Source organism: Poecilia formosa, unplaced genomic scaffold, assembly GCF_000485575.1.
Source record: "Poecilia formosa unplaced genomic scaffold, Poecilia_formosa-5.1.2 Scaffold29, whole genome shotgun sequence".
Taxonomy (NCBI): domain Eukaryota; kingdom Metazoa; phylum Chordata; class Actinopteri; order Cyprinodontiformes; family Poeciliidae; genus Poecilia; species Poecilia formosa.
In genome coordinates this window covers 1,466,990-1,486,241 of record NW_006799968.1, presented here as the reverse complement: position 1 = coordinate 1,486,241, position 19,252 = coordinate 1,466,990, and the positions used below count along the sequence as shown (strand labels likewise).

Sequence of the window (19,252 nt, the reverse complement as noted above, 5' to 3'; positions counted from 1 at the left end):
CGGCTTTGTAATCAATATCTGAAGACACAGGCAACATGATCTGCAGCTAAAATTGCCCGTGAGTTTCCCAAATGTTTTGACCATTAACAAAACTTCAGCGGTGAATCCTTGTCAAAATAGTTGCAACAAACCTTGCTTGTTGCAACTGACTAGATTTATCTGTAAGATTTGAAATCCATCAGCCTCAAACATTACTCTCTCTCCATCATAAAAACCCCCCCTAAAAACAAAAAGCTACACTTCCTGTAGAAAGGAGTTCCTGGCTTGGAGAGATATGGACAGTTTGCATAAAGAAAAAAAAACACAAAAAAAGCAAAAACAAAACATTGCCCAGCACTGTTGGGTAAAAATCAGTGCGTCAGACTTTTCAAAATTTTGTACCACGTTTCCCTACAAGTGTTAAACCTCTCGCATCATACAGACATCAGTCTAAATCAGTTCAGCTCCTATTGTACTGCTTCCTAAAGTTAAGAGAAATTAAGTTTGTTCACTTCTTTATAGTATGCATGTCTCATTCAATGTGCTCCTGTTCCGAATGCTGCATGTATACTGGAATCAAGAGTCTGGAAAGCACACGGTTCGGCCACGTTCACATTGCATTGCTTTTCGCTGTGAAAATACAATCTTATTTTATTTACTTCACATTCAAGGATCAAGTGACAACCTAGGGGTGAAAAACCGTACGTCCTGCTCCAAAAGGGCTTGACTTTTTCTAATTTCTTGAGATCCGGCAACATCTTGGGCACCTCGATAATGGGCAGCATTAATCTGGTGTAAAATTAAAGTAAGTGAAAGATTTTCTACCTTAGTAGATATTTATTTCAAAAATAATGTATATAGTGATTGTCATTTAATGGCTGCGACACTTACCATTGTCTTTACTTTAAAAATATGCTGACGTCTCCTATTCTCTCTCGAAAACATTCTATTTGGTATAATGGTGGCTATCAAAGCTTTGTCGTCTGCAAAGTGTTTCAAAATTATTCATCTGAGCCATGAACACAATACTCAAGACTATGAAAAGAAGATATAATGGTCATTCCAGACTTACAAATTGGATGAAAGTTTGTACAGAGTCTTTTGAAAAACCAATTACACACTGTACATATTTCAAACTTGAACAAAAGCGGTGTTGAAATGTTGGCGTCATAACAGAGAACTGTTGAAGCCATGAAGTATTCATAGCTCAGTGTTGCAGAAAAGTTGTCACATAAATAAAAAAACAGGGTGTTTGGTAATAAAATTAAACAAAATGACACAAAAAATTAATTAAACAGTATCAATATAATAGGTAATTTCTGATTCGAATTAAAGTGCACAATGAAACTAAATTATAAACACACAGATGCTACCATCTGTACCATTGTCCTGTAAATATGCTAAATGGATCCATCAACAGCAATTATTACCACATATTTGCGCTTCCATATTTTTAAAATTGCATGCATGATAACACTTCTCTTGGAAAAAAAAAACTAGATTGTCTCAAATCAAGAGCAAATTAGTGTTTTGTCTCAAAGGTGCTTCTTTTTCTCACTTTCTAGATCACTAGTAAAATGTAAGAATTAAATAACCGACCACTTTTAAATGCTTGCGGTCAGAAATCAAATTTCAGCGCCCACCATGTGAATGAATCGATATTTTCAAGCCGCAGTTTTGATAACTAAAGCAAGCAGGGATGTGATAAATGCTGCAGGGAGAGGGAGCCTCTTTGGTTTCAACGTGAAAGTGGAAAAGCCTGTGCAATAACAGAATATCAGTGACTGTTTTCATCTACTATTGTCTAAATGTTTAGTTGTTCACAGAAAACAAATATTGATTAGTTTATTGGCTCTAGTTGTGGGCCAGAATTTTTTTTCTCTTCCCATTATACCACTGCTGGGATTTAAACTTGTGTGGATGAGTTTTCAGAGACAGTAGCTCACGTTTCGTTTCGCCCTTCAGTCGGTTTGTCAGTCAGCTGCGTGTGATGGTTGAAGGAAGCGCTGAACTTTTGCCCCCTGATCATAAAAGGAAAGTCAGCTGTTTGGGAATTATTCAGGTACAGAGAACAACTTAGCGATGACCTGGAAACCACTGGATGTAGTACGATTTCAAATCTCCAAGGCAACCATCTTCTGCTCTTTTTGAGATTTGACTGTCTTGGAACCATCTAATAACTGAGTCAGCCAGTTATTAGATGGTTCACTTAAAAAAAAAAAAAAGATCAATTATATAATTAGCTAACTTGATAAGATCAGCTCGTCAAGCTTCCAGTGTCAGTTAATTTTTGATTACCATTTACAGATGAAGCTGTATAATTTTTGCTTATATCACTAGTTCAACTATATTACAAGGATTTTGTAATTCTATGTAGCATTTTAAAGATGAAATTCCTAATTAATTGTATTAAAATACATAATTTTGTTTAAGCCTTAAGGATTTTCAAGATATTTCAAGGCAAGTTTTTCTAGATACTGATTTTAGTTCAGTCACTGGAATTTCATCTGAGGGAGTTATTTTATGTTTGTTTTTTTACACCATTTTACACTGTCAATCAATCATCAAGTATAAACGCTTGGCAAAAATAAAAAAAATAAAAATCCCACTCAATTAGCTGGATCTAAAATAAAAAATGTGACGAATAATCAAAACATAACAACATGCAGCACTGTGATTCAGCACAAGCTGAAACTATTAACCAATAACTTTCCGTGTCCTGTGGAGAGGAGCCGCAGTGAAGCTGTTAGTCAATCAGCCATGTAACAGCTGCTGCGTCGAGCGCGAGCCGTTCCAGCTGCGTTTCCTCTCACACAGATACACCAATGTTTTTCTCACACCAACTTACGGGCAGAAACAGAATCGCATTCCTAAAAAGCCCGCAATAATTCAAAGATTTTGGTAAAGTTGAAATCTACAGCCGCATAGTCTCTGTAAATGCCGTCTCTTCACGGCAGCTCTTTAATCGGAACTGAACTGAAATGTAAGGAATGTTTTTATTATCTCTACAACTAAAACGACACGATTCAAGGTAAATTTAATTTTGTGTTAATCACAAGGCTGCATAGAAGCGAATGGCTGAAGCGCCAATGTTTATAGTTAGGCCACATACTTCACATAAAATAGTACACATTGTGTAAAAAGTAAAAATTTTATCAGTAAAGTCATGTTTTGCAATGCAGTGACTCCTAAAAGTGAGTTTTTGCTACCAACTGACTAATCAGAGTTAGTCAATCAGATAAACACAATTTTAATGCATGTTATTATTGTCTTGTTTATACACCGAATTTTGATTGTGCGGATGTTTTTGTTTCTCGCAGTTGATCAATAAATATTTATTGACATAGAAGTATAGCCTGGTATATATATATATACAAGTTAGAAATAATCTAATTTATTTGGGTAATTAAATAAATCAGTGAGCAAAATGATTTCAGAAAATCTTTCAAATACAACTGATTTTATTTACTTTTAAAATGACTTAAAACTATGTTCAATTAGACAATTTATACTCAGAAACACTGAACAGAGCCCCCTAAATTAAACGTCTCACACCTATTGAATTGGTTAAATTGGAATAGTTTGTTGTGCTGATGTGGGGCAATGGGGCAAAGCGGAGCTACAGAATGAGAGTTCCTCTGGAGTGTCTCCTGCCTGCTGCCCTATGTACAGTGCTCATTCATACCAGCCAAGCTTCCTCCAATCACAGAGCTTCTCTCCTGCATGCACTGCCCCCCAGCTGCATGGGGCCTCCAAATGACCATGTCAAGGGCCAGATTCATGCAAGAGTCAACAAGGCTTGCAACAAAGCTAACATGGGAGTAACACAGCAGGTTCCGGGTATAAACATCCAAATTCACAGCACGGTTATCCTACGGTAAGGAACCGGCAACACCAGTTTTTGAGGTCGAAGCTGTTGTTAGATCAACTGGCGTGAAAATGGACGACGACGATGTGAATTTAAAGAAAAAGCAACATGTGCGCTGGACACTTGCAACAACTTATTTTAATCTCATTGGTCCTTTCTGAAAGATGAAGCTGAAGCATATCAATATAACGCTTCAAGGTCACAGATTTCACACAAGATCAGGACGAGGCATAATATAACACTGCATAAGTCATTTGACATCATGCACTGCAGTGAGGCTCTGATCAAGCTTAACATCTGCTCACAGCGGGATTCTCGCAAGATATTTCCTGTCAGAGGGCTGTAGTATGGTCTTTGAATAGTATGCTGCATGTAAATGAGGACCATTTGCATACTCATTACAAATGCACAAATATTTGTTAAGGAGATCCATAAAACGTGCTTTTTTTTGGTTCTGTTGCGCAGGAAAATATTAGCGGGCTACAAGTGAAAGAACAGCTCAACAGGAAGTGTCAGAGAACTGCCTCTTCACACAGAGTACACATCGGTAAAACCTCGACAAATAAGCCACTTCTGCCCCTCCTGCATGGCCTCCTACAGAGCAACTCTGCTCTCAAGAGGCCGAGCAAACAGCAAGGAGAAACTGAGAGCCGGTGACCTGCGGTTCAATTAGCAAGTGAATATTGCCAGGGCTGCTAACGCTTTCATAAGAACATGCTGCACCCTGCCTTTCAGACACCGACTGCTCGGATGGACTCGAACTGGATTATACCTCAACAGAAAACGGACGGACACAAAGGAGGGAAGCTTACCGATGTGACAGCGAACCTGTGCTCTGAAGCCAGAGGAATTTCTATACAGCCTTTAACCTAAAGTACTGCTCGCTAAATGCTTGACTCAGAACATGTCAGAAAGCTGAGAACCTGATGTAATGAAGTAAGATGGTGCTGTAAATCAATCATCTGTCTCAACAATAATAGGACTGTTCACTGGCATTAAAGTACAACAAAGTCAAAGCAGCAGTAATTCAAACAGGTTTCGTCTCTTCAGGACAATGAGACGAATCAAAAACATTTGCATTAGAGAAATCTTAACATTTCTGTACTTTTACAGACGGATGAAGAGTCTTTCTGGTAACTGAAGAAAAAGAAAAAAGATTAGACACCAAAGTTCGGCACGGTCATCTGTTGCACTTTGTATTGGTTAGTTTCTTGGTTTCCCTCTTAGCTGAAAACTTCTCTAAACATCCAACCAGTCCTTACTGAGTAGTCACCCTCCCAGCTTCAATTATTTGCCAGATCCACCTGTTGAATTTCTATCATGTCCCGAGTCCTACGTAGGATACAATTCCCATTTTGTTTTCCTTATGTTTGCGTTTATTTCAATAACTCAGTAATTGTTTATAACCCTGGCTACTTTGGTCCTCCACAATCATAATGTGACATATTGCATGGCACGTTACACTGTGCAAGTTTCAACTCCCGTCACATTGAACAATGAGAGACACAAACCTGCCACAAAATTATGTTAGAAAAGTCTGACAGAGATATTATTATAATAAAATGATGGTTATTAATCTACTATTCAACTTTAAAATGATCAGTCTTGATTATAGTGGTACACTTAACTTGAAGACCTTACACAAGAACAGTTTATTGTCAACTTTAAACATAGTTCACTTAAAACCTCAGCAGTTGCTATAAATTAGGCTCCTATTTTTTTTCTAGAGACTCTGCCTTGGTACTTATTGTGTTGACATATAATCAGACAATTAAATATTTTTACTCTTGTTTTTGGGGAGATAAAATTGTGTTAACACTAACTGTACCAGTGGGACATGTTACGAGCAAAAATGACGTCCAGACATTAGTCAATAGGTCCAAGGTAGTGAAGGAGAAGACAAGAGGAAAACATTGGAATACTCTGCTACATCTATCTCTAGGATCCACTGACCCCTAATTAGTGTTACCCCCCGTTTGGTTAAACTAACTTCAGTGAGACGCTTCTTGAAGCCATCTACCACACTCTGAAATCGCTCTGAAGAAAATTGTCGCACTCCTTACGTTCAACTGTGTGATTTTTTTTAGAAGTCTGTGCTAGTTGCAACTTGAAGTCTTTTTTCAGGGTGAGTTTGTTTGGATGGACAGACTTGGTGTGTTTTTAGTAGTCTTCTATACTGCTGTCGACAGTGAAACGAGTGATTAATTTCAAATGCTTTTTTAAGGGGTTAAAAAAATGTGATCTCCTGATTGAAAAACAAAAGGTCAGTAGAGGGGTCTCCAGGGATGGATTGGTGCACCCCCGCTTTTTAATGATATTTTACTGATGCACACCTTTTGTGCTACAGCTGTATGTGATATTAGGCATTTTAAGTGAGTGAGGGTGTTGTAATACCAAAAGTAAATAAATAAATAAATAAAAATGTTGAAGTTTTATGAAATTTTACTGTAAAACTTTAAAAAATATTTTTTCTCCAGATTGTATTACTTATTTTTATGACTTGAATTTTCAGAATCCTTAGTATTGGTATTAACTATCTATGACCAAATACACATGACCAGAACTCTCTGTTTTTTTATGAACTGATGGATGTTCACCATGAACACATTGACGAATTGTGATGTTTACAGAAATAAAACTGGCAAACAGAGCCATATGCTCAGACATTTCAAGAGCCACTGTCACCAACAACTGAATAAAAACATGCACTAACCTTCACCATCACGCTGACTATTTAAAGCCGCAATTGCTACAGCACAAGGTCCCTTTAAAAAAAAAAATCAACATATTCGTTCCACAAATATAGCTTAACCCAGGGCGTCTTTAAATAATATGCGTCCTAATTTAGTATCGGCTCTCTGGGGAATGGATCAAGATACAGTCACAAATCACAGCTAACACACTCAAGCTCCCAGGCAAGCAAGGAGGAACACTGGGAACATTGCATTACCTAACCAAATACATACACACGAACACACATGCACACGCACACGTACACAAACAAACAGAAGCTTAATTTGCCATGTTCCATTAGCTGTTTTCTAAACAGCCTGTTCTATTGTTAAAAGTATCAAGATATCAGCATGTGTGTCAGAAATGTAAGAGGGATCAAAATTTTGCAACAACACTATGGATACATGCATCAATCTTTAATTATTTTAATAGCTTACAGCTGAAAGGAAAACAAAAATGAATAAACTTATTTAGTGAAGAGGAGTAACAGATGTGAAAAGAAAATCTTTTATGCTTGCATTTTAAAATGCACCATTTTTGAGAGAATAACGTCTCCCTCCAGTGAGTGTTTGAATTTACATCAGAACTGCCATGAAAGTCCTTCCACGGGCGTTTTGCATCTATTTACAATGAAAATGTTTAGTACTTAAATCACTCAAGGGTTTACATCTGCCTGTCAAGGTTTTTTCAGCAACAATTTTACAAATTGACAAGTGCAGAGTTTGAGAAAACAAAAATGACAGCTTTTTGAGAGAATGAAACAAATGAATCCCTTCGGTTGCGGAGGGTCAGCAGAAGTTCTAAAACTTCTAATTTGGAAGTGTTCCACCAACTCCTACAGAGTTAAAATTCAACACTTTGAAAGTGTCTATATTGGTCCACTCTGGATGGTGTAGAAGTTACACTTTTGAAAGTGTTATTTGTGATAGAGTTGAATCAACACTCACAGTAGTTGAAATCAAATACACTTCAGTGTTAATCTACCCAACAACTAGTGTATATTGTCAAAAGTTAACACTATGAACGTGTTAATCTAACACAGAATGGTGTAAAGTATATATTAACATAGAAATCAGAGTTTTGAAATACTACTGGCAGGGTGCGCTGTGGTGGCGCAGGGGTTAAGCACAACCCACATATGAAGCTGATGATAATTTAACTTTAGAACATGGACATGCCCGCAACGGCGGAGCTAACAAGTTTCATCACCAGAGAGAGTGACTGTGTCATTCTGAAGTCCATGTGACATGAAGTACAACAAACCAAGAGAAGAACAGAAACATCAGGCTACTGGTCACTAATGATAAAACAACACAAATTCAAAACATGTTAACTAGTCCGTAGAAATGCTCTAGCTAGTTTGCCATTTGTTGCCAAGTGACTGATGATGACGTTGGTGACAAGCTTTACCCAGAATGCACCTGGAGACAATAAGGCCGATTCATTCATTTGTGTCATAAAGTTAAATATAAGAGTGAAAATAAAGCCAGTCATGTGGCACAACATTTTATTCAATATTTTACACTCACTATGTCACTAAAATCAGTCAGTCTGGTAAAGTTTTTAGCAACCATGAGTCAACAATGGGGCACCCTACTATATAACCTACTGGGGTATCATAAATTGTTTTCAACAGGAGAGGGCTTTCCTTTACACTTCTCATCAGATGTTATAAAGAAAACTAGGATCCCTGAAGTCATGTTCTGCCTCCCATGTGTGCCCCCTGTAGGTCCAGGCTGGGACCCCCACTCTATCTGTTGCTCCTTCCCTGATGTGATGTCACAAATATGTTACAATTGTGGGAGGAACTGTCTGATGTTGATTTCTAAATCAACACCAGACTGAATGTTGATTTAGACTGTTGGAGTTAATTTAGAAATCAACACTGGACTGGATTGCTTTTAGTTTAACTCTTTGGAACTCTTTAGTGAGTGTCAGGGAAACTAACACTCACTGACACTCATGTTGTTGAATTAACACTGTATTTTTAACATAAAACACTTGCACTGGAAATCTGACACTTCCAAATTTGCTGTGTAGTACTCCGATGTCAAGTACACAAACAGCTCAAACTAATCTTGAATATAGCTTTTCTGGAAAACAAATTTAACATATTTAGAGCAAAAGCTTTTCGGTGGATTTGAACAAAACTTATAAAACAAACTTTGAAGCTTCTTTAAAATCTTAAGCCTAAGATTAAGGCCTGCTTCAGACTAATTCAACAATCTCCTGTGGTCTCATGGATCTCTAACAACATTCAGTCAGTGCTGCATCATGGCAAATATAGAGGACCTAATTCATGTGTTATGGAAAACATTAAGCTAACAAGGTTGCCAACTAGATGTTCCCTCGTCGGTATATCATTGTGCTTATGATTCTATTCTATTTGCAAAATGACGTTTTGTCAATTCAAAGCCCAGTCTTGCAACCTGAATTGGTGCTAATTATGGTTCTGTAGTTATTGGCATGAAAGTTGAATACATCATTCATTTTAGATGATTAATGAGATACTTGTGGTTGCAGGTAGAGCAGTAGTTTCTGAAATAAAGGAACATTTCACTGATATTCTGACTTACTAAATATGACTGAATTATCTTGCAGAAATGTTTAAATGTTAAATGTACTGTTGCCTCCAGACTCTAAAAATATATTTAACATAAAGGGTATATGTATCTTGTCAGAAGTTGGTATTAGCAATAAACAAACAAGGAAATACCCATAGATTAGTTCTTTAAAGATATAATTACAGTGCCAATTCAAAAGTTGTAGGGGAAATACTTTAAAGATGAAGTTACAGACTAAATGAGCTACAATAAAATGTGTGAAATGAGTGGGTATGTAAAATGGGTCTTCTCTGACAGATTGTCAACCCCAAAATGCCTCCCCACCCTTCCTCCAGCGCAACTTTACTGCCAGGTGCTTTAAGTTAGAAAATGGACTTTGAACACAGCACGGCTGTGTAATAAATTTTGTGTCTCAAAATCACTTTCTACCCATTTCTGTCAAGGTGACTAAGATTTTTATTGTCTACATTTTATTGCTGGCTTTACAAAAATATTTATCACATACTTTGCAAAAGGGTTAATTACTCAAACCTGACAACAACAAGGATATATTTCTTCTAAGTACTTACTATTTCAATTATATTTACAGCCACCCTACTACACTCTCAAAATGAGAAATTCAAAATTAAAGTTATGATATAGAAATGTGAGGGTGATTTAATGTCTTATTTTAAAATATAGTACTCTATCATTTTTCCCCTGTACAAGTTCAAAGTGTTCTTTTGATTGTTTCAGTTTTATATCATCACCTGTGATGCTCCACAGAGACCCCATTAAAGAAATAAGCGTTTTACTGCGACACCACCAAAGGATTTATGAAGTACCTATTTGATGGTTCAAGTTTCCACTTCAGTCACCAGAGTCTGATCAAAGGTGTGCAGGAAACATTTTTATTATGACAAATGGCCCTGATAGGGAACCATTACTTTGATAATCTCCTAAAACCTTAAAGTTGAGTGTGCGGCATTCACATTCTCTGACTGTTCAAGCATTCCACGTGTAGTATTTTTTTCCCCCCATCTGGTCAATGTCGCATTAGAATGAATCACCACTTTAGCTTGTAAAATGTGTTAAGCATAAATTGTACTGCATAAACTGAAGCAAATGGATCTAATAGCTTCTGTGCAGGAACGTCAGAATTACGCTTGCATGCACAGATAACTTTTAATAGCTTATTTCAGTTTTTGACCATTTTTTTTCTCCACTTCAGCGACTAATAAATGACAAGTAATAAATGGTTCTTTGATCTAGATAACAGGTTTTCTGATTATCAAATACATTATTTTAAATATTACACTGGTTTGTGCTACATGCAGCAGACCCTGTTTGAGCTACATGCAAGCTGCCTGCAAATAAATGAAATCCTAACACTTGAAATACCCTGAGAAAATCCTTATAACTGCCTGTTTTAATGTCACTAAATATACCTTAATATGCATTAATACACACAGTAGAGACTCCCTTAGCATTACAGGAGAAGATAAAAAGATTCCTTATGTCCTGCTGTCAATCAGTGCCAAGTAAAAATGAATGATGCTCCTGGATTGGCTGTTATAATGCAAACACCAACCAATAGCGTCTCATGTAGCATTCTGGCTGGGTGTTTAAAGTGTTCCAAACCTACACATGGTAACTTATAATCAGCTTGATTGTAAAGCAGCTGACTGCAGGCTAGTTCCCCAACTACTCAGCTTAAAAACTAAGTAATTTGCTTTTTATTTTTGTGTTATTTAATGAAGGGCAGATGAACAAACAGGGAACCTTTTCTGTACAAGAAGCCCTTACAGCTAATTGGTAGATGAAGTGAAATTATGTAGTGCTTTTATGACCACACTCAAGTCACATTCACCCAGTTGCACACTAAGTGTCTTGTTCAAGGAGAGGTCAGCATTTTACAGGGGAGGAAGCTGGAATTAAACCCACAACTGTCTTATTTTAAGATGACTGCTCTTCCCATTGAGCCACAGTCAAGGCAGGATGGTTAGAAATACTACTTAATTGACAATGTGTTTGTTCTACTGTATAATTTTGCTTCAAGTTGTATATCAAAATCAAAGTAGCAATAAATCAAGGTGATTTCTAAGAATATAGCTGGAGGAATTAATATTATTTTTGCAGCAGTAAGAATTAATGTTGCTTATTTGAGAAATAAAGATAATTGGTTCATGTTGTACATTTTTGTTTAAAATGTTAAATTGCAAAATACAGTACTCCGTATTTTTACTACAGGTTATCATACCATGAGAATGTCAAACAGCAAAAGCCCGTTAGAGAATAATTCAGAATTAAAACAGTGAAGTCATTATGTCTAATTTGTATCTGAGAAAAGCTCGTCACTGACATTTTGTTAGAACTTCAGATAATGATGTCAACACATTATAAAGTCTTGCAAAAAGAAAAAAAAGGAAAAAAGTACCACTCCTGAATAACTACTGGTTTCTAATCTATGAGACAAACTAATTAAAATGTACTTGCAGTCAATGTCCTGTCTAGAACTCATACATGCTCTATTTGGTTAGTCTAAGAGGAAAACGCAGCTTGACGAATGCACCATGACAAGACCAGTGGAAGAGATGAATGTACATTTAAGTTTCATCAAGGCATATCACACTCTGCTGCTTCTGTGGAATTGTACCGGGGGGAGGGTGGGTGGATTGCCAAAGTGGGAGTTGGGGGTTTTAAGCTGGACAAAGCAGAAACTTAAAAAAAAAACTAGTGCACAGGCATAAGATAAATGTGAGTTAATAAAAGTCATGCAGTCATGCCTAATAAAAATGGTGTGTTTTTCAGGTCAGTGTTCAGTCACTACCTGTGACTCATTATTCTGAAAATCCAATTCAGTTTCACATAAACCCTTGCATAACTGTAGATAATTATCTTTTTTAATAGCTGCAGAACTGTTTGACTAAACACAGGGAGAACAAAGAGCCGTCTAGACTTTTGTTAAAATCATTTGCTTGTGTTGTGTTAAGTGTAGCACACATATTTCCCTTTGATTCTTGGAGTGAACAGATACACATGCTTTGTGCATGTAGGAATAGCCCTTGACCTCAAATTTGCCCGGCACCCATTAGGGCATCCCTCACTGTGCCCAGTGCTTACCAGCCTGTATTACCACAGCCACTTCCACTCAACACTCCAGTTTAGGAGGTCAGTGAAATGTGCTCAAAGATCTGCAACAAAATTAAGGTCACTGGTAATAATCCAAGCAGTGAACTATCGGACACATAATAAAGCTCATCAATTAAGAAGTCTCCCTGTTTATCAAAATCTAGTAAATCTGCAAAATGGTCAATGGGGTGGACAAAATGGTAAGAAAATTATCTGGTTGTAAAAAACTAAACTTAGTAAAAAATTGTATATATGAAAAACATTATAAAGTGTATTGAAACTTCTGAAATGTCAAAGGAGTGTCAAGAACACTCAGGCAAAGTTCCTTCTCCCAACACAAATTAGTACAAAATGTTAGGTGTGTACATTTTTGCAGTTATCAGAATATTGATTTTTTTAAATCAAATATCACTATTATTAGTAGTAGCACTGATAGTGGAAGCACTGTAGTATTTTCATTTCATCAGCAACATACATTTTCTTGTCAGTGTCACATTATCTCTGTCTGCAATTGAAACACAAAATGCATCCAGCTTTCTCTGCATTGTGTCTTTTTGAGCAAAGAGGATATTGATTAAGGTTATTATTATGAAGCCAGAAATGATGGTTATTTCTCAAGTTATTTTCTAACTTGATGGTACACAAATAGCAGCTCCAATAGAAGACAAGAAGACCAAACAATAATGTCCCTTTGTCATTGATGGTTCCAGCCCTGCAGGGCTCTTCTTCAGGGTTTTCCCCAGTGTATTATAAGCCTGGCGGGCCACCAGGCTTTATTTGTGCCCCCACAAGGCTAAGCATTAGTTATTTAATTCTTTTTAAAATGTTAGCATTTTTAAGACTTTATAGTTGATGTTCTGGTATTAACCTTCCAATCTTTCAATAACACATAATTGTCAAGTGATATGTCCTGTTGTTGACAGGACATATTTTCAAATGTCCTGTCAACTTTACACATATTTTTAAACTCAAAAACACAACAGACTACTGGATGAATGATTGCCCTAGCACCCCAACCACCAGTCTTAGCAAGTTTTCTGGGGGAAACCTTACACTTCATTCATTCTCACTCTACTTCACATGGAACAGTGATGGGTTTTGATCACCACGACCAATTCTTTGTAAGGGAATCAAAAGAGTTGACTCCCATCCGCTGCTCAGCTCTCACTCTCAGTGACTCTGCCCTGATCAAAACCTTGTTTTGATTGGCAGCATGTCTTCTCAAAACCAAATAACTAAGACTCACATCAGCACATTCATGCTGAGTCATCATATTTATTTGAATGAAACCTGACAGATTGGTCACTGAGTTTGGCTCTATTATGATTGCCTTTGGTAGATTTCTAAGCAGTGTTGTGTTCATTTGTTTTTGTGTTAAATATATATTATTTCTAAACTTTTGTGAGCAGATATTAAAGCACAAAACCTCACAGATTTATGGACTCTTTTTGTTCCTATAACTATTGTGTGAGGCGTTTCTATGTGTATCTGAACCGTGGATTTATTAATTACAGTGTGCCCACCTGTATGTAATTCAAAAAGCTGATTTCCAAATGGTAAAAATTTACACAAGTTCAGAAGACTTTGAACATTTATTCCAACAATAATTGCACTCTGAACAATCACTGATAATTGCTTTTGGATTGTCCGGAGGCTCTTTTCTTTGGATTTGGATTGGATTAAGAAAAAAATGTTTCTGAAGACTCGAAGACAAAGCTGAAACAAGTGAAAAATATGAAAATGGTGTTTCGCAGAGCTTCACTCAAAATTAATAAGCTTGGCATAGCATAAGAGGGTAAATAATTACAATAGTGTCCCAGGGTGATCAGTTGTGATTGACACGGTTGGCTTCCAGAGTTTTCATTTCAGAAAACCGCTCTTGACTGAGACTTGCACTTGAACTACAGCAAACATAAACAACGAATCAAAAGTCAACTTGAGGTGAAGAAAATATTGGGCCTCCAGAGCATACAAAATACTGAAGGGACTACATATCCCATCTAGCCTGAGAACAACTCAGAAATCCCTTGAATAGGTTTGAGAGTGTCACTGGAGAAAGAAAAATCTGGGTTTCCCTCCTGGACCTATGACCCAATTTCAGATAAGGAGAACACAGTAGATGTATGAATGAACCACCTGCTAACAGTTGCTATAGACATTAATGGCGTTTTAAACACACAGTAAATACATTTCACGCTCTGTTTTGATGCAATGAACACTCATCACTGGACTATAAGATGATAAATTATGGAATATTCAACTCAACCTTTATTTCTCCATTTTTATCTCTCTTATGTAAGAATCCAATGCAGTTGCATGTGGCTTTAAACAGAATATTCCAAAGAAATAATGCTGAATACCAGATAATAATTATAATATACCAGCTTTCTATTTATCTAACAGTAAAATCCAGCTTGTTAGCTAAAGTATGCATGAGATATGAAGGATCATTTCATTACCAAGAATTGAGCTAATGTTAAGCTACTGAATACAAGCATTATTTAGTTGATGAGAAGCTAAACATTTCAAAGAATTAAAGCATAGACATTGAACAAACCATACACATTTCTGTAGACTTATTTGATGAAATCACAATAGACAACCTACATACTAGATTTCTGGTTCTAGGTGTGATGGCCTCCATTGTGGGATCAACTCATGTAAAGAGGTTCTCAATGGGGGGGATTTTATTCTAACTTACTTGGGGCCTGTAGTGCGTGGTTATCCATGGCCCTCTATTCACTTATCAGATTAAGGTTAACAAAGAACACATTCAGCCTCCTTCTTTCCCCCAACCTTCTCGACTCAGCCTTTTTCACTTCCACATCAATTCTTGCACATTGTCCTTGCTTTCTTTGCAACTACTGATACCAACACATAATGAAAGAGACTCAAGTTGAAGCAGTACAAGATGCGAAACAATGTCCGGACACCAACAGTTGTTGAATGCGAATAAAGGATGTTTAAAGACATTTAATTTTAAAACAGCAGCAAAACTTGCAATATGTAGTGGAACGTAGACACTTTTTCGATTTAAGACACATAAAGCCCCATATGTATGGACCCATAAAATATACATTTTACTGAACCATCTGACACTATAAGTAAGCAAATCAGGCTTAGATATCTACCTGTCTGTCTATGGGTACTACATCTATTCAGACACACGCAGAATTCCTAGTATAGATTAGTTTCATGCCCTTGAAACCCATTATACATATAAAATATGATGTGCTGTAAAAAGTTGTCTTCCATCAACCTGTGAGACTATCGCTCTTCTGTCCAACTTGATGATTTATAGGTTCTTAACAGCTTCTTGTTTGAAAGGCTTTTTTTCAGCCATTTAATTACAGATCTAGAAGTTTCCAATCTGATGCAAACTTTAGTTTTCCATCTGAAAATGGCCGTGAAGTGATATTTGAAAAGCCTTACATAAAATTACCAGCTGAATAGTGAATGGAGGGCAAATTGGGAGGAAAAGGAACATGCCGGGTCTAAAATAAAGTAACTGTTTTCACCGAGCTCATGAATGTCTCTTTGCTCCACATAGACCCCATAATTATTAATACTGTGTGTCCTCTAGACGGTATAACTTAACAAGATTAGATTACATTGACAGTTAGCACATGCAGACTTGCTAAGCATAAACACGTTGTGAGTGTCTGCTGGGGTTTTCTGTCTGTTAAGTCCTGTCATCTGATTGTTTTATGTAGAAATTTGTCAATCATCAAAACACACCAGTGACACTGTAACTGTATCACTGCTGTAAATGACATTTAAAAGAGATCAAGCACTCAAGATTAAGACTTTTTGCAATTTAATCTGTCTCATCTATTATCTGATCAAATATTTTTCACAAAATCTAATTATTATTTTCTTGAATTCATTAGAATTACAGACATTTGAATGAGATAAGTTGCTTAGAAAGTTGCTGACATTAAAAAATTGGGCTATGCTTTTGTTGCTTTTGGGAAACAATGTTGCTGTAAATGTAGCTCTAAATCTCCTTTGACAGGTTAGTGAATTTGTAAACATCACAGTGTGCAGGTCTGTCCCAATAAGAAAAACTTTGGGTTAGTTATATATAAACCCCAGTTTACTGAACTCCACACCTGTAAACTTTGTAGTTCTTTTTAACTCAGGAAAACAGTGATTTTTACAGTGTATTGCTAGTACAGGCAAACATTTCTAACATTCCTCTCAATAAGTACTGGAAAACTACAGTCAAATTCTAATTAAATTTAAATGAATTATTCTATAGCTCACTTATTAAATTGGAATAAACAATAAATAAGTGTTACACAGTTATTCTAACTGGAGTAATCAAGGAGCAGACATTATTTTTGCAGGAGTAGAGAACTGGTGCTTTTACGTTTTAAATAAAAGCAAATCATGATATAGATTAATCGTTTTATTTTATCATTTGCAGACCTTTTGTGGGGTTTTTGTGTTTTTTTTTTTTTTTTTTTTTTTTGGCGTGGATTAAAAAGATGCTGTGCTTTTTTTCTTTCTTCTTTTTTGAAGAAAGGGGGAGAAGGTGGACAGAAAGCCAGAACTCACTTGTACTGAGCCACCAAACTTTCCCTGACCAGCTCAAAGCGCCGGCCGTGGCGGCCAAAGTGTGTTAACATTCGGGTCTTCTGCAACTTGACAACCCCGGAGTCCTACGGGCGCCTTCTTTGCTGGGAGGCAACCGAAGCACCGACACAACCCCCCGATCTCATAAACAAGCACAGAGGCCATGTGAGGTGAAGGCGGAATACTGAGGAGACGCAGCAAGGCGCAAGGTGCAAATTTACCCCCCAGCAGCTCTGTTCTGTCTGTTTGGAAGCCGACTTTGGTGCCGCTGCACTTCTATGTAATCTGAGCGGCCAGTTCACCCCGCCGAAACAAACACGCATACAAACAACCCCCCTCACCCTTCTCATGATTACAAAAAAAGGACCCTTACCTTGCTTGGTTGGACCCCAATACAGCGAAAGAAGACAGGACAGCCAAATTATACTCTCCACCGCCATGTACAGCCTTTGATTTCCACCAGCGGGGTAGAAGCGTGCGCCTGTATACAATCACATACACCGTAGTTTCAAGCCCTCACGGCGACATGCACACGCTGGAATCCGTTATTGTCCACGGCGGTGCGTAACGGAGTCTCTGTGTTGATTTGGGTCTCTGTCGGGCAGCTGTCCCCGGGCTTTCCGCGCAGAACCACCGCATTAGTCGGGGCAGAGCTATCGTGTCTCTCGGCGCTTCAACGCCATGTTGCGAGCGAATGTTAAGCGTGTGTGTGCAAATGTGTGTGTGCTGCTTTTCTATCCTCATACCACACACATACACGCTTGGCCGCACACGTGCACACGTATCCCCTCACGCACGCGCCCGTTTACCAGACAGTGGCTGGCTGGTAGTCCGCTGGAGCACAGAGAAGCTGTTGGTGACACAAACACGCACACGCAAACACGCACACACACGCATACACGCCTTTCCCTTTTTGTTGGACTCCATGCTTTCCTCTCACCCTTGGGGGACCCGTTCGTAGCAGACACGCTGCCGGCTAGAAATGCACTTGGAAATTTGTTACAACAAATGCATCTCAGCCCCACGGCTGCCCGCAGTGGGGATGATGGGAAGGGGGTCATATAGTACAAGGATTCTGCATGTGCTGGAGCAAAATAAAGAGTCGAGAACGGTCCGGATGGGTGTCTGTGAAGACTACTAATGCGTTGCCCCCCAAAGAACCCAGTGTAGTGGGATGTGCGGTAGCGATGTTTAGGAGCTCTGAACAAGAAGCTGCACAAAACGTGAGAGCAATTTAGATAACCACACATTCATTCTTAAAAGCTTTTTTGTAGCATTGTTGTGTGAAGCATGCACCTTTGTTAGTAAAGGAGATCAGGGTTTTAAGTAAAAGGGGGGGAGTGGGGGCAGGAGGGGCTCATGTGCTCCCTGAGTTTTTTTAAAAAGAGGTGGGCTGGTGAAGGGGATGGCTTCTTCTGCATCCCAATCAATCAACCAGCTGCTGCCCCCACCACTGCTCCATGTGCTGAGGGACCCACTGACTTTTGCATGTAAACACATAACAGAAGCCAGCTGGAGCCGAGCCTACCCAGTGCAGACAAAGACTCGCCTCCTGCAGCGCCCTCAGCATCACTGATACCAGCACCATCCCCAACACTCACCAGCACTAGCAGCCAGGATGAACGCGGAGCTTTACTGAAGTTCCAGACCTTATGACAAGACATTCTAGCAGAAATAACTCCCCAAGATAAAAGGAAAGTCTTGTGCTGATTTTTTTTTTATTCCACAACTTTAACATGTGCTATTAAATAAGTGTTGTTTTACTATTCTGGCTATAAATTCTTATGTTGCCTGACACAAAAAGAATCAGTGAAACAAAACCAGCCTAAGATGAAATTGTTCCTTCTGGTAATAGCATATCATGTTACCAGATTTCCCGCCTCGCTGTATTCACTGATGCAGGATTGATTGGTGCTGATGAAATGGGATGGATGCAGCTCCCAGGTGTCTGATTAAAAACAAATGTCTGGGGTGTTGGATCATGAGATTGAGCCAGATAGAATTACTGTGTTCTCTGCACTTGTTGTTCAGCTCTAATTTTACTGTTTATCCGTCTTCCTCTGCTGGTGAAAAACACTGAATCCAAAATTTTGACTGTTGCCTCCACCTGATACCCCGTGGATTCAAGTTCAGTATGCAATTTGCACCTATGCAGAGGAAGAGATTTTTTTTTTTTACTGCAGCACTAATGGCAAAGACAAACACAAGAAGAAAGCTTGCTTCTCAGTAATGTTTCTGAAAGCGAATATGCAGCTGCAACATTTAAAGCTCTATCCTTAATTTGTTTCCCCAAGTGTCCTCGCTTACAGTGCTTTGAAACTTTTTTGCACATTTTGTCACTCACTAACCACAAACCTCAAGGTGCAATTTACTGGGGATTGAATATGACAGACTAAGACAAAGTAGCACATAATCGCAA

The 19,252-nt window shown here is 38.0% G+C and overlaps 1 protein-coding gene across 1 annotated transcript in view; it reads right to left on the bottom strand.

Annotated features, from left to right (window-relative positions):
- Nucleotides 1-17,953, bottom strand: part of LOC103136022 (immunoglobulin superfamily DCC subclass member 4-like) — a 26,075-nt gene extending 8,122 nt beyond the window's left edge. The window contains exon 1 of the mRNA XM_016669938.1: nt 17,207-17,953. Coding sequence (XP_016525424.1) covers nt 17,207-17,273 — 67 coding nt within the window. The 5' untranslated portion in view covers nt 17,274-17,953. The remainder of the gene's footprint in view (nt 1-17,206) is intronic.
- Between the last annotated feature and the right edge of the window lie 1,299 nt (nt 17,954-19,252).